Source organism: Gallus gallus, chromosome 7 (genome assembly GCF_016699485.2).
Source record: "Gallus gallus isolate bGalGal1 chromosome 7, bGalGal1.mat.broiler.GRCg7b, whole genome shotgun sequence".
NCBI lineage: Eukaryota > Metazoa > Chordata > Aves > Galliformes > Phasianidae > Gallus > Gallus gallus.
In genome coordinates this window covers 12,468,259-12,483,424 of record NC_052538.1, presented here as the reverse complement: position 1 = coordinate 12,483,424, position 15,166 = coordinate 12,468,259, and the positions used below count along the sequence as shown (strand labels likewise).

The following is a 15,166-nucleotide window of genomic DNA, read 5'->3' as shown; positions in this document are numbered from 1 at the left end:
GTTATCCTAAGCCAAAATTTCCTAAGCAAACCACAGAATAATCTAGTATCAGTTTTGTCAGCTTGCCACATAGAATGTTTTAAATCTGGGATTTCTGGGAAAATAGCTGAGAATTTTGGCAGGCCAGACAGGTTCTTCTCAGCTTGAGCTCAAAGGTAACAGTGAATTTGTTTCACGTGGACAGCTGTTCCTCTGAAAGCTTCCTCGCATGGTATGAAAGTGACTCCAGCCCCCTAATACATCACCAGAATCCTCTGCTACCATCCAAGACACTTAGAAGAATCACGTTTACAGTTCTAATTGATGACCACTGTTTTGACAGGCAAACAGATTTCTCTTCCCAATGGCCTCATGCAGTTGGCCTCCAGCAGACCTTACCATTAGCAGAATTCTACTGAAAAGAATATACAAGCTAATAATAAATCCGTAGGGAAGGATGCTAACCACAAACTACTATGTCTAATTAGTAATGTACAATAGCTAAGGCCAGGGAAGGAAAGTATTATTTATCAGAAGGACTGATTTTGACAGTTTAAAAATGCAGGAATATCTATTATTTATTACACTAAAACACATATTTCAAAACTTAGCATATGCAACTCCACTCTTCTTTTCTTTAGGCACTGTTTTGAAAGGTACTGCTTTGTAAAAAAAAAAAAAAAATGTCAGCTATCATTTAGGCTGCAGGGCTGGAACTTGTGCTGCTTAAACCTTAAGTTCGTTGTGTAATCGAAAAACAAGTCTTCTAGGGTTTTCTGTTTGCCTTTTCTGCCTCCCTTTTCAGTTCAACATCTATATATCTCTCCCCCATACAAGCCTCCCTTTGAAAAAAGGCTTTGAGTCTTTTCACTGTGTCCCAACCTGGTTCAGCATTTCTCAAGTCCGCTGAGCAGTGCAGAGCTCAAATATAGCCTAATGCATCCTGCTGAGAAAGTGCTCAGACTGTTTTTGGCAGTTCAGCTGCTGTAACGATCTCTGCATCTCTCTACTGCACGTTGCTGCGCAGCGTCTTGGAGGCAAGAGTTCTGTTTCCCAAGATGTGTTCCTTTCATGGAGCCTTCAGCAGAAATCTCCAGGTACTGCTGGAGTATTTCTGAGTTTCTGGGGGTATTTCTGTAGCAGTGCAGCATCAGAATGGAACAAGGAGTTGGGGGAAGGGAGAGTGAGTGAGTTAGAAGAGAAAAAGGAAATGAGAGAAAGGAAACCTAAAGGGGACTGGGGAAGTAGCAGAGGGGGCAAAGCACCTTAAACTGATAGAAAAACAAGGCAGCTTTACTGTAATTACAGCTCTGAGGTGATTAGTGGAGAAAGAGAATAGGTCCTCTTAACCTTAGCAAATCATTTTTACCCTTCATGCCTCAGTTTCTTAATTTGTAGGATGGGTATTATAATACATGCTCAACATGAGTGGTTGTTAAAGTGGGGACTGCATTCCCATTGAGGATGGAGCTTTCATGAAGGCTGAGGTGTCGTCTCACTCTAAACACAGAGAAGTCCTCTGTCTTACTGCTGTTTTTCAAGTGCTGTGTTTTCCTGGAGAGCTTGTTGGAACCTGCAATGAGCAGTTTCACTTCATGAAAGTCCAATAAGCCCCAGCAAAGCCCCCCTGTGGCACATAAGGAGAGGAAAGCAGGCAGCATGGTTGAGAAGGTGAGTGCTGCTGTTGTGAGATAATTAGCAAGTCTGACACTTGGAAGTATCATGGCTCTGAGTGCAAATGGGGCAGGTTTTAGTTTTGTTTTGCAAATGTCGTGTATTTAATTTGCCTCTTGCGTTTTGTATCTGCAGTTCTGAGAATGTCACAGTGTCCAGCTTTCTCCATAGCCAAAAGGGCCCGGCAAACAATTTTATAGAGTGAGTGCAGATTTTCTTCTGGTGCCTCAGTGGCTGACGTACTGAGAAATGCAGCAAATATCATGAGAGTTGTGGTAGAGGAAAATGAAAAGTTCTTCACCTTGTAAACACATATGTCCTATCCTTACATGTGTAGCTGATACATTAGTGAGTTCTGCGACTTTATCATGAGTAGTAGGGAAGAGAGGTACAGAACAGATGAGGAAATAGCATGAAGCAGAAAAGAGAAAAAAAGCTTTCTTTTGCTCACTTCAGTTGGTCTTTTCCCTGTCCCGTTTCCAAGTGTTTCTCAGTTACCCGCTGTGGCTGGAGGGGCTGGTGTGACACTGAGGGATGTTGGCTCTCTCTGGACTCTGCAGAATTTCCACACACACATCTGAGAAAACCGCAAAGTCAGCAAGGAGTCCCAGAGGGACATCTGGCAGCGCCTGCAGACTGCACAGGGGATCTCTGTCTCCTATTTTCTGTCTTATTGACTGAACCTCAAAGGAATAGGTTCAGTCAGAAACTGCATTTATCTTTTTCCTGCATGACAGAGGATAACAGATTCCTGGAAAAAATTAATAGCTAACCTAACTGCCTGCTTCTTTTTCTTTTTTCTTCAGTGTGGAGATGAGAAAATGGGAATTAAGAAAGCAAAGTCAGGGGAGAAGACCTTAATACCCTGAGGTTTTTTAGTTCTCTTTGAGCACAGAGTCACCAACCTAAGGCATGGGCGTGATTATGCTGTTCTCCTTGTGTTGGCATTTGTGGACTACATATAGGACAGAGTTAGCTATGCTTCTGTGCACTCTTTGGGAGAGAACTAGAATTCATTTTAGAATAAGTTACTTTCCTGTAGGGTAGAACAAAGAGGAGGAAATGGCTAACGCTATATGAAAGCAAGGAAAAATAAGATCTGGGAATAAAATCTTACTTGAGTGGAGGGCAGTTACGCAGCCTGGTGGATGAGCAGGTAGAGCTCAGTGCGTTGGACAGACTATAAATCAAATTTTCCTTTTTATGGTCAAACTGTAAATCATAGCTGTGTAATGTTACTGTAGGTATTTATTTCTTCATGTATGTGATAGAGGATGCGGTGTTCTTGTACTTGCCATCAGATGACCGAAGCATCATTCCATGGACATGGAGGGAAAGCTGTCATTCAATGGAATGAGTTTCCCTGTCAGATAATATTAACTGAGAGATGACCTTCCTTAATAAGCACTATCTCCAACATTCAGACTATTTCAAGAGACCAAATCTCTTGAAATATTAAAGATAAGCCCTCAGGCTACCTTCTGTTGCCTGTATTTGCATAGACACCAATGAGTTACTCTGTGCCATTGGTTCTGTAGATGAACCTTGGGGTTTTGCAGCAACCATTTCTAACTCAAGTGTCTCAGGTCATAGCATACCATCACTTTCCTCGCTTTTTAGATGGATAGAGCCTTCACTGGTAAGGATTTCCTAATGCCTATTTACCAGAAGGAGTTATAGTAACTCAGTGTGGTGGCACCTACATAAATTAAGGGAAAGTTTCTCATGTAAAAAATAAGTCTTTAAAGACTTAAAGAAGATGATAAGTAAAGAAAAAAATGGAGGATTTTAGGTTCCTGCCTTCGCTCTGTACTTTGTAGGTAGAACAACAATCTTTTGCATTTCATGTGGCAAATTTCCAGCCATTTATGTGATACTCAAACAAATAATGTTTGGGACACTGATACTGACAATGAAGATTTTCTTTTATTATTGTCAACATGGTTGGTTGTACTGAAGGACGTGGCTTAGTGGGAAATATTGGTGATAGATGGACAGTTGGACTGGATGATCTAAGAGGTCTTTTTCAACTTTGGTGATTCTATGATTATTTTGCTGTGAGGGGTTACAGCAAGCAGTCTCTTCAGGTTTGGTGCTGGGAATTCTTTCATTAGCCCTTAAGTCTGTAAACAATATGGTAATCCAAGCATTAATACAAATGTGATTAACTGCCTTTTTTTCAGCTTTCTTTGCTTTGTACTGCCGATGCCTGCCAATTACGTAATAAGTAGTATGCAAGGATATGTGTTAAAGGCAGTTCCATACTGTAGCAGAGTTCATGGCAAGATTATTTTTCTCTTAGCAAAACTTAGTGGGAAAAATGATTGCACTGTTGATTTATTTTGAATGAACTCCTGGAAGGCTTGCTAAGTATGCCATGTGGAAAGCTCCATGAAATGCTGAGGGTTAATATTCTCTGCTATTAATTTCAAATTCCTGATAAATACGGCTTCAGCTTTGATCCTATCTGTACTAATTCTTTGTCACTGCACTAATTAATTCAGCATGCTGGAGAAAAGATGCTAATTTGGGCATCAAAGAAATAAACGGGTTGGAGGAGGAGGTTGTGTTTAATGAGAATTGTTAAAAAGATCGCTGTTACTCCCATTAGACTGGATCTGGAAGCTCAGTCATTTTAGTCTAGCCTCCAGCAGCTCGATACTGTAAATTTAAAAAAAAAAAAAAAAAAAAAAGCCACTTAGTTTAATGTTGACATAACAAAACAGGAGCAACAAAATATTAGCATGTGGGCAAGGTTTTGTTATGAGGAGGTCTTGCTGCAGTAGTTCTTTTCCTGGGGCATCCCGGTGTTGCCGTGGCTGAAGACGCCACAGAGGGTATGGGATGTGGTCAGTGGCAGCGGGGCAAGGAGAAGAGACGCACACCTGCCCCTGGCACAGAGCTGCCCCTCTGACAGAAGTTTAACTCCTATCAGGAAGGTGCTGCCATCTTCTTGGATACTGGTACAGCTTTGAACAGTGTTGCCCAGCCCTTGCCATGTGTGCTCTGTTCTTAGAATCACAGCCTTTACCCAAACGTACTCTCATCTCTCTGTATTTGTTTCAGCTGTTGCAAAGCTCTCAGTCCTACCAGTGTAATACACAGTTGCATACTTCTGTCCAATAAGTAAACATTTAATAATAAACCTTTTAGGTATTTAGAGAGCCACTAAAAATGTAAAAGATGTATTTCATTAATGCGGCTATTAACATAAATGTAAAATGAGCCTGGTCTGTAATCACAAACGAGTCTGACTCACTAAGGATCTTTACAGCAATGTTTAATGCTCTGTAAAAGTGTATGTATGAAAGAGATTAATCAAAGTGCAGCACTGCTTCTAGAGCATTTCTTCTGCTGTAAAGCTGAGTGATAAAATAACTTAAAACACACGGCAGTAGTGGCAGTTAATAAGCTTTTTATAGTCCCTGTGTGGACCTGAAAATCATACCTTATTAGTATCTTTATCTTTCTTGCTCACTCATTCATTCTTACTCATATTTAAATTTAATTTTAAGGGTTATTTCTCGTCTTTCATAAGGGAGCTGCTTTAATAATGGCAGCATTTTTCCCCATTTGCTGTGAAATGACTGGGAGCCTGAGCCTTTGTTACATGTACTTTCCCAATCAGTCTGTTTTTTTACACATCATTTCTGGACATGTCGAGATTTTATGACATTGTTAGGCTGTGTATCTTGCTTGACTGCGTCGTATGCCCTCTGCCCTCTTGAATTATTTCTCTGCAGATGTTTGCAATTCCATTATGTACCAAGTTAGCTGCAGTGACACCTACTGATCTAAGGCAACTGAATTAACTAAGAAATCCAAGTTGCTGACTTTAGTCTCCAAGCTGCTTAGGGTTCTACCCAACAGATGTTTCTCCTGCTTAGAAGTCCAGGATTTCATAGACCTGCCTGCTCTTTAATCCTTGAAGCAAATATCAATACGTTTGAGATCTGGAAGCTCCCAGCTCCACATGGAAATGAAGTGTTGCCATGACCACAGCTTTAGGTCTTGCATGTAAGACGTTTATCCCAAATATAACAGAGCAGGCCTATAGAAGGCTTGTTTTAACTTTTATCCCCTGGAATAGGGATAAAAGCTTTGCATTGAAGCACACATTAGCCTTTATACTACAGCCAATTCAATGGTAATAAATACTGCAAGATGATGATGTACACTTGGTATTCAGAGGCTTCATTTATGTAATGTTTCTAAGGGGAAAATGTTAGTTATTTGCAGAACACCCATATTCTTCTTGGAAATTTAAAGAAATAGGATAATCCCTCACTGTGCTGTAGCGTGTTCTCAGCTGTTGCATATGGGCTTTTCACATGAGGATGTATCATCACTCTGAGATCCGATCACTTACAGAAAATTCCTTTATACTTTCATTTACAGGACTGCACTCTGAGCAGTTGGAATATTAATTTTCTCAACTGGAAAGTATGCTTTGGCCATTAGGCTTTCACTTCTTTCGCAGTACTTCCCAGGCATTTACAGTGGATAATCAGAGAACTGGGACAGTCCCTCAAGCAACCTGGAAAGTAACAGATATATTTCATTTTGGTCGTTACAATTACAAGTGGATTCATTTGGCATAAACCGGTTATAGATAGATAAAGAATGGGAGGGTGCAACTGATCCATTTGTTTCACATCTTCTAAACGTATTTCACCATTTACACATAAGGTTTTAAGAGTAACAATTCTGACATTAAAGAGAATTCTGCTGTGTTGAGCATCGCAAACCAGCCCTTTTAAAAATTTATGTGCCATATATCTTTTCATTAATGTTTTTATGCTTCTGTCAATAGCATTACTATAAAAGGCATATTTTACCAGAATCCAATTATTTGTTGCCTGGAGAACTGGAAACTTCAAGTCCTAAAGCCATTCAGTTCTCATAGAATTTTAATATGAATTTGATTAATTCCATAGTATAATTTTGACAATAGATTTTATCCTGTTCTTGTTAAAGTCAGTAGTGGGCCTCTCACTGATTTCAGTGAGAACAGGATCAAACCCAGTTGGGCAGCAAGTACTCTTTTTTTTTTTTTGTACTACAAGCACTAGAGGACCATTAAGCCTGTAGTGCAGAAAACCAAGCAAAATTACAATCAGTGGAAGTTAATTTTATCATCAGAAGCGCATGGCAATTAGAACACATTGGTAATCAGACCATAAATTTTAGGACGGGGTGCGTAAATTCAGGCAGAGATTGTTTTTGTGTCTGTGTGGCTTAATGCTTTCTACTCTATATTGCTTTTCTTTAGTGTTAAATTTTTGCTCCTCTTATTCTTTAATGTTTGTGCAAGATCTTTGTTGGGCTGAAAAACATATTACAGTAATAATAAAAAGCAGTGGATTTTTATGATGTAGCAACATGAAAAAGAAGGCAAAAATGTGAACATTTCTGTAGCCTAGAGCTATATGTTGCACACTTAGTGGAACAGGTAAAAACTGTAAGTCTTCACAAATCCCATGTGAAGTCAAAAATAGGGGAAAAAAGCAAACAAAAAAAAACAAACACCAAAACCAAACAACAACAACAACCACACCTTAAAACAACAAATCAGGGTTTTTTCCATCAAGACAGGCTCGCTATTTCTGATTTACAATTAAAGTGGAACTCACCGATTGAGGAGAGAGCAGCTCTACCAGCAGACAGACAGCACTATTTTTGCAGAGAGTTGTCAAGTTAGCAGTTATTACAATCAAGATTTTTACTTTGTCTTATTTAAAATGTATTTATTTCCCTTGTAAGGAAGAAATAATAGACTTGAAAGCGAAGCGTGTTGAACTTTTCTTTTTGTTTCATTTCTCCTGAGTATGCAACATATTCAACTCAACTCCCTGCAGCAATACGGTATGCCCAAGAATAATGTTTTCAGAATCAATACATGCAGTCAAATATGAGACTCCACAAAACTATAATTGAAACAGTGGGAGAAAGGTAATCAGACTGAATATATACTAAGTACAAGAGTTGGATTATGACCAAGTTGATTTTCTTGAGAAAACTGCCATGAGACCTTCCCAGCATACGCTAGCACAGAAAAGCAGTGCCTTGAGTGGGTGCCTTGAGCCCACTGGTGCTCGTCCCAGAGTCCTTTGTTGTTTGCCTGGCTGGTGTCATCGTTCCCTTTATAACCAAGTTCTTATTGTGTGGAAGACTTGTTGGAAGGCTTCATTTGCTCATAAGCTCATAATTATTGATTAAATGCAATAAATGTTGGGATTCTAAACTTGTAAGCCCGACAACAGAGTATTTGCAAGACTTCTGTTTTGGTCAGAGGAGGACCCTGAAGTCAGTGGTTTACAACCGAAGTATATGCATAGTGGTTCAGCCCTTCCACTTGAGGCAACTCAGGATGACATGGAGAAAATGCGGAAAGGAAAAATCACCAAGGCAATAGTGCAGAAGGTTTTTGTAATTACAAAAAGATTGTAATTTTCAGTCAGAGTAATTAGTTTACAATATGGTGTATTTCATGAAGAAGTAGTTACTTTTTTGTACGTTACTGTCATTGATTTACGTGAAAGAACACATTGATTTGCATGGGAAGACACTGATTTATTTACCTGCTGAATGGAGAATTTCAAATTGGAGAAGAGGAAGGGAGGCTTTTATACTTTTTGACCCATAATTCATGAGCATATCTGACATACCTGACCCCAGTATTCTGCCTACCTCTATCAGAAATGAAATGTGGCTCTCCAGTTTAGCCACCTTTTACGGACTGCATAGCGCAGACTGATATGTTATGCATATCTGTACAGCGTGTAAAACAGTGGGACCCCTGAACTGACTGGGGTCTCTGGAGGAGTTTCACAGCATAAATATTAAATGATAGTATGTTACTAGGCAGAAAGAAAAACCCAGGAGTATTTTTAAAAGAGCTCATATGAACTGTCTTTTTGTAGTTTCAGAACATAGCAAGATTTTATTCTTTCTGATTGCAAGTTTATTTAAACAAAGAACAAATCTTTAAATTAAGACCAGATATGATTTAAGAGACCGTAGATACTGATAAGAGCAGGACGTGCGGTCTAGTCTGGGTTATAGTACTGTAGTCTTTGCAGATTACTTCTTTAAGAGCTGTGGTGTGGTAAGGAGAACCTTCAGCTACATTAAAATGGGACTGATGATAGTCTCGCCCCACAGTGTTTTGCATTTCAGGTTTGATGGGCTTTAGTGCTTCCTTTTTCAAAACAGCACCTTTAAACATTTCAGAGACCAAATCCATGTGTAACTAGACCTACCTAATGTACATAACCTCTTTAAAATCGGTAACTTCTTCTGCAGCATGGGATCTGGGATTGACCAAGATAAAAGCTCGCCGTGTTGTGATTGCATAAAATTTCTGTGTTTTATGTTAGATAAGTACTGTTTTTTCTTCTGGTAATTGCTTCCTCCTGACTCCTTCCTTGCTATCTTAAACAGATTTGGAAAGAAAAAAGAAGATAAAAGTGGGAAAGCAGATCAGAAGGGGAATCCAAAGCATGACATACTTAAAGAAGAGGATCTAGAGAAAATGAAAGATGAACGTGAAAGGTGAGTAGATGATGACAGCATCTTAGTTCATCAGAAGAAAACCTTCAAAGTGAGAACTGCCTGCAGTAAATGGTCAGACAGGCAGCCTGACTGGAGAAGCCCTAGACTGTGCCCGCTTGGAGACAGGTCCTGGCAGTGGACAGTGTTAGGCTGTTCTCTTGGCCAAGTTAGGGCTGCTGTATTACAAGAGCCTGCCTTTCTGCTCTAGCTTTTCTGCACTTCACTGTGTAACTGCTATTCAGAACTTAACTTCTGCTAAGCTAGTCAAGATGAGTTCCTTCAAAACCTGTTTCATGTCTGGCCATGCCTCAGACCAGCAGACTTACACTTTTTTTCTGTATTTCTCTAAAGCAAGAACCTCCTTCTTTCTCCCCTGGCAGCCTCTGCTGTGTTTTCCATCACACCAGACCTTTTAGCTTCAGCCAGCTGTACCACTAGATGGTAGTTTTTGTACTTAATTATGTTCTTGTCTACACAAGAGTTTACTGGTTAGCCCTGTGTTGCAGAAGTATCTAGTCAGCAAATGCTGAGTAGGCAGACAACAGGAAGAAAGCAGGTCTAAATAGTTAAACAGTGTCTTGAAGAGTCAGAAGCTGGGGGTTCTGCAAGCAGTCAAGGAGTGGGGAAGGGCATGCTGGGCAAGACAAGAAGCTGAGAATCATAGGCACCACTTGGCCACCAGTAGTGAGTCGCAGTATTTCTGAAGTAAGGTTCCACTGCTGAAATACAAGGAACTACTGATGTGAATAAGACCAGTTCTCTGTCTTGTTCATAAAAGGTTCTCTTTTAATGCCCAATTTGACCAGCTTTATTACCTTTCCAGATAGAGAATGTGTAATTTTCTCCTTTTGCATGTCTGCCCTTGTCTGTGATAATTTGCAAGTGCTCGCAAGGCTTAGCAAGCTTCTCTCTCCCCTTCCCCAACTCATGCAAGTGTCCTTCATGACATGCCAGTGAGGGTCATTGCTCCTGTCTGATGGCTGCTGTCAGAAAAGTTAAAGAGCCCATACTTGCTGGCTTTAAACAGGTTTCTGCAGTTGCTGTAAAACTCTTGAAGCTGTAGTATTATGGGTTGTCAATGCATAGGGAAAGCTGTCAGAGGTGTCTTTGAACAGTGGAGAATCCTGCTCCTAGGAGATGAGCAGATGTAGTTCATTTTGAGAGGCAAAATCTGTCCTCACAGTACAGATGAGCACACTGCCCAGCCTCTGTGGTGCTGGCCAGTGCCCAGGGAAAAGATATCCTGCTGTCATTTGAGTCATGCAGTGCATGGTCAGCTGTATGAGTGGATTGATAGCTAATGGACTTAAGGAGAAAAAATAAATCTAAGCCCCAACCCTTGAAGTCTGCTGCTAAGATTTGTTCTACTCATTTTAAAAGCTAATAAGGTATCCACTTGCTACAGTGCTTCTACTGGATATGCTTAGCCAGTGTTTTAAGTATTTAGATCATCTAAGCTAAGTAACGTCAGGAGAAATTTTGTACCATTTCTTTTTAAATTTCTATATTGCTTCCTCGATTTTGCTAGATTGATGAGTGCCTTTATTTTAAACTGCTGATTCCCAATTTGGCTACTGGCAATTTGAGAGGTATGTGTCCTTCGTTTTAAAGAAGCCAGTGTCTTTTATTAGGATCTTGGCAAGCTAAGAAGCATGTATCCCATCTGTTAAAGGGCCAGTGTCATTTAGTAAAATGTTGGCAGGCTGCAAGGAATGAACCCTTCTGTCTAGAGGTCTAACATTCCAATTGGACATGAGATAATTGTTCTTAATATTTCTTTAGCATTCTGCGGAGTTTTTTTAAATTACAGTCATTGATTGACAGTAACTTGGTAAGACTACATTAGAAACTGGCAGCTGAGTGTCTTCATCATTCTGGTTTCTCTAGTAATGATTTCAGTTTTGACCTGGAAGAGTTTACGACTGAAATGGAGAACAGCAGGTGTGTTGAGAAGTGGATGAACCAAGATGATATTTTTAACCCACTTATTTGACTCTTCTTCCATAATGCACAAAAATAGAGATATACACTATTTTCTATCAGGTAATAGAACTTTCATATGGTTTGAGGATTAAAATTTTAAATACAATAAAATAAAATGAATAGGAGTGATGGAAATTTCCTTATACTAGCCCCAAAGCTATGCAACATGTGCTATAAAAACAAGCAAGTCACTTCAAATCTCTAAATGAAATAAGAGCATAGTTGTATTATATAGTTGCCCACATAAAACTGTTTACAAACTGAGTCTTGAACCCTTCTTGAATCATTTGTAAGGAATGGGAAGCTATCTTTCCTAGAAGAAAGTTATGTAAGGTAGCCAGTTCTCATATACGGGTAAGAATGAGGAGGAAAGTGATCATCCCTCTGTATGCAGCCCTGATGAGGCTGAACCTTGAGTACTGTGTTCAGTTTTGGGCCCCTCACTACAAGAAAGATATTGAGGCCCTGGAACGTGTTCAAAGAAGGGCAACAAATCTGTGAGGGGCATGGAGCACAGGTCTTATGAGGAGTGGCTGAGGGGACAAGGACTGTTCAGTCTGGAAAAGAGGAAGCTCAGGGGAGACCTTATCACTCACTACAAAGACCTGAAAGGAGGGTGTGTTGAGGTGGAGATTGGCCACTTCTTCCATGTAAATGGCACAAGGATGAGAGGGAATGGCGTCAAGTTGCACCAAGGGAGATTCATGTTGGACGTTAGGGAATACTTATCCAAGGAATTGGTCAGATGCTGGAATGGGCTGCCCGGAAAGGTAGTGGAGTCGCTATCTCTGGAGTGTTCAAGAAACATGTAGATGTTGTATTGAGGGACATGGTTTAGTGGGAAATATTGATGATAGATGGACAGTTGGACTGGATGATCTTGGAGGTCTTTTCCAACCTTGGTGATTCTGTGATTCCATGAACTGTTTGAGTAAAATCAGGGAATGGGAACATTATGTGTCTTAAATGTAATTCAGACTTTTTGCTTTGTTGTTAATGTTCAACTAGTGATGATAAGGCAGTAGACAAGTTTTATAGCTCTATCTCAAGATTTAGTAATTCTATAATGTAATTCAAATCCAAGATTTTAATGCACATATTGGCAGAGCAAACCTTGCAGCACATCCACACCATAGATCTTTTTGCTTCTATGACTTCACTAGCTGCAGTTCTGCATACTTGGTCTCGTCTGTACAAAACCAACCATTGCTGAATTTTCCTAGAGAACTGTCTATTTTCAAATAAGTTGTATGTTAGAACTATAAGGAGCATAGGAGTAGAACAAATGGGCTATAGAAATGTTGGTAGAAATGCAGCTTGTTTTGTCCCCTAGTGCATGCAAATAAATCCTGTATTTAAAATACAAATTGCTTTTCTAACATTCAAACTTCTTAGAGTTTGCTTAAACACATACCTGATTTTACCTTTTCAAGATGAGCTATAAGTAATCTTTGTTCAGATACCCAATCTATATACTACAGTTTGAAAGTTACTTTGCCTAAACTTCAGCTTTCTTAAATGCTGACTGCCTAAATATTTCAGAATCTGTCATACTAAGACATACTTAAGATTTTTCATCTGATAATTTTTTTTAGAGGCTGAGCTGTCCATTTTTGGACACTAGTGGAAGTGGTCAGAGTAATTGACTTCTGGGCTGGGTGTGACAGGATTAATGATCAAGTGTGTTTCAGCATCTTAGCAGCTGTGGAGCTTGCATGGTTTTGGAGGTTGGTTTTACATTCACTATATGCTTGGCAGATCTCCAAAAAACAGAATACTGTTCCAAGATCTCAGCTGAGAAATATTTTTCAAAAGGAAGTACTATTTTCAGTTTACAGGAGTAGGTCATCTCTCAGGGCTTTAGGAAAGTTTTTTTTATTATTTTATTGGTACTGTATAGATAACAATAATATCTCATGGAATTCCAGGGGCAGGCCTGACATAATTTTCTATTTTCTTGGATGCAGCTTTGTTCCAGACACTTTGACAAGATTTACAGACAAGCAGAAATGTCAGATTTGATCACTACATGATTATGGATTGGCTGTGTGGTACAAACCCAGTGACTCTGTCTTTGACAGGAAACATCAGATCTTATGTAGGTGTGCTGCAGAAACATAAGTCCATCATGCTCAGAGTAGGCTGGATTTACTGCTTGCACATGCACTGTAGCATTCTTTCTCTATGCAACAAGTCTGACACATCCAGAATGTGTTAGAGCTAGTAGGCGTATGCAGACAGAGTATATAGCACTTATTCTCTAGTGCAGATGCTTCCCAAAAGGATTGGACTTGCTGCACATTGGTCCACAGCATCGGTTTGCTTGGACAACCTCTTATGGGCCACCACATTTCAGATTTGAACCTTAGAAAATTAAAGTTAATTGAGTATTTCTTCAGCCTAGCAGTTCTTATTTCATTTCCACATTTTCTGATTCTCACTTCTCAGTGTTGCTCTCTGTACTGCTTTGTGGCTGCACTTCTCTGGATCAGCTCTGCATCCTGCGCTAAAATACTGACATCATTATCATCATTATTTTTTACTGCTTGTATTCCCTAGCAATCCCAGCCGAGATGAAGGTCTCATTGTGCTCCTTGCTGTTAGGGAAGCTTGTGCCTGACCCTGTGAACATAAAGTTGAAGTAGCAGAGACAAAATCTGGCAGAAAAAAATGTGTCCCGGGGGTGGGAATCTGATGTGCAGGCAGTGCAGCTGCTTGTCCAGGTTCCTAAAAAGTCCCTGTCAGGCAAGGAATTTGTTCCAGACCTCAGCCCCAGGCCTTTCATTGCAAAGGCAATGCTTTATTATATGACTACTACTTCTACAGGCTACAAGTGGTTAAAGGGAATTTAGGATGTTAGGCATTCCTTGTTTAGTAATAGCTTTATCTGTGTCCAATTGAATATGAAGTGAGCACCTCCTCTGAATTTCACAGTTTTCTCCTTCTCTCCGTACCTCCCTCAGCTTTTCCCTGTGCCACAGCAATGCAGGAACGCTGAAACTTTACCAGAGAAAGTCAGAACTTCCTGGCACAGGTAGTTTAGGAGGGCTGACTTGAAGCGTGATGCGGTTCTTTGAGGTGGTGGTTTGTCCTCCCTGACACCAGTCAAGTGGTTCCTTGGACTGAGGCCCTATTTTAAATAAACTCATTATTTTGTTCATGCTTCAAAGAGTTTGGCTGTAATGAAGCATGTGCTCCAAAGGTCTAGAATCTGCCCATAAAAGGGAAAAGCAAATGCTATGTCTGCGGTTTATTTTGATCAAGCTGACTCAAATCTGTATTTTTAGTGTGTTTCGTATAAATTACTCAGAATCCATCATTTTAACAACAAGATGTTCTCCACGTTATTAAACGCTGGAAGAGATCCCCTTCTTTCTTTCCTTCCAAGCAAGATTTGGGGTTGCCTTTAAGTTTTATGAAGTCTGAAAATCATTGTAAAACAAGCTAGAAAAATATATTAGGCAATTGGGTTTTATACGTAATAATTTGTTTGCCTTTCAAATGCAAATAAAGTGACTATAAATTGAAGTAAAAGTATTTTCTTTCTCCTGCTTAGGATGATTTTACTGGAACAGTCCTGCTGAGACCGAAGTCTCTCTTCCAGCAGGGTTGAACATTCCCTTCATATTAGAATAAAATTTCACAAAATGAGGCACCTTATTGAACACAAGGTGATTTTAATAGGAGCGTATGAGTTGGTGAATGCAGAGGCTCCCTGCGTGAAAAAATTATACTCTTCACTTGTTCACTGGTGTACTGGTTTTGTTCATCGGTCTTGGTTTTGTACTTCATTATTGGAATTAATTAAGGAACTTTTTAAATAGTATTAAGTTGTTGCATGGAATGTTAGAGACGCAGAGGGAACATCTGGCCAATGCTTTCTGAATGTCTGAATGGAATGCTTAAGTTACAGAGCATCTCAAGTTTGGGTAAAACTAAATGGTTCCAGTTTTTGTATTAAAGGCTGAGTTTCCTT

The 15,166-nt window shown here is 39.7% G+C and overlaps 1 protein-coding gene across 1 annotated transcript in view; it reads left to right on the top strand.

Moving 5' to 3' along the window:
* The window catches only part of PARD3B (par-3 family cell polarity regulator beta), a 368,137-nt gene that overhangs the window by 263,771 nt on the left and 89,200 nt on the right, over nucleotides 1-15,166 (top strand). The window contains exon 19 of the mRNA XM_015289524.4: nucleotides 9,097-9,207. Coding sequence (XP_015145010.3) covers nucleotides 9,097-9,207 — 111 coding nt within the window. The remainder of the gene's footprint in view (nucleotides 1-9,096; nucleotides 9,208-15,166) is intronic.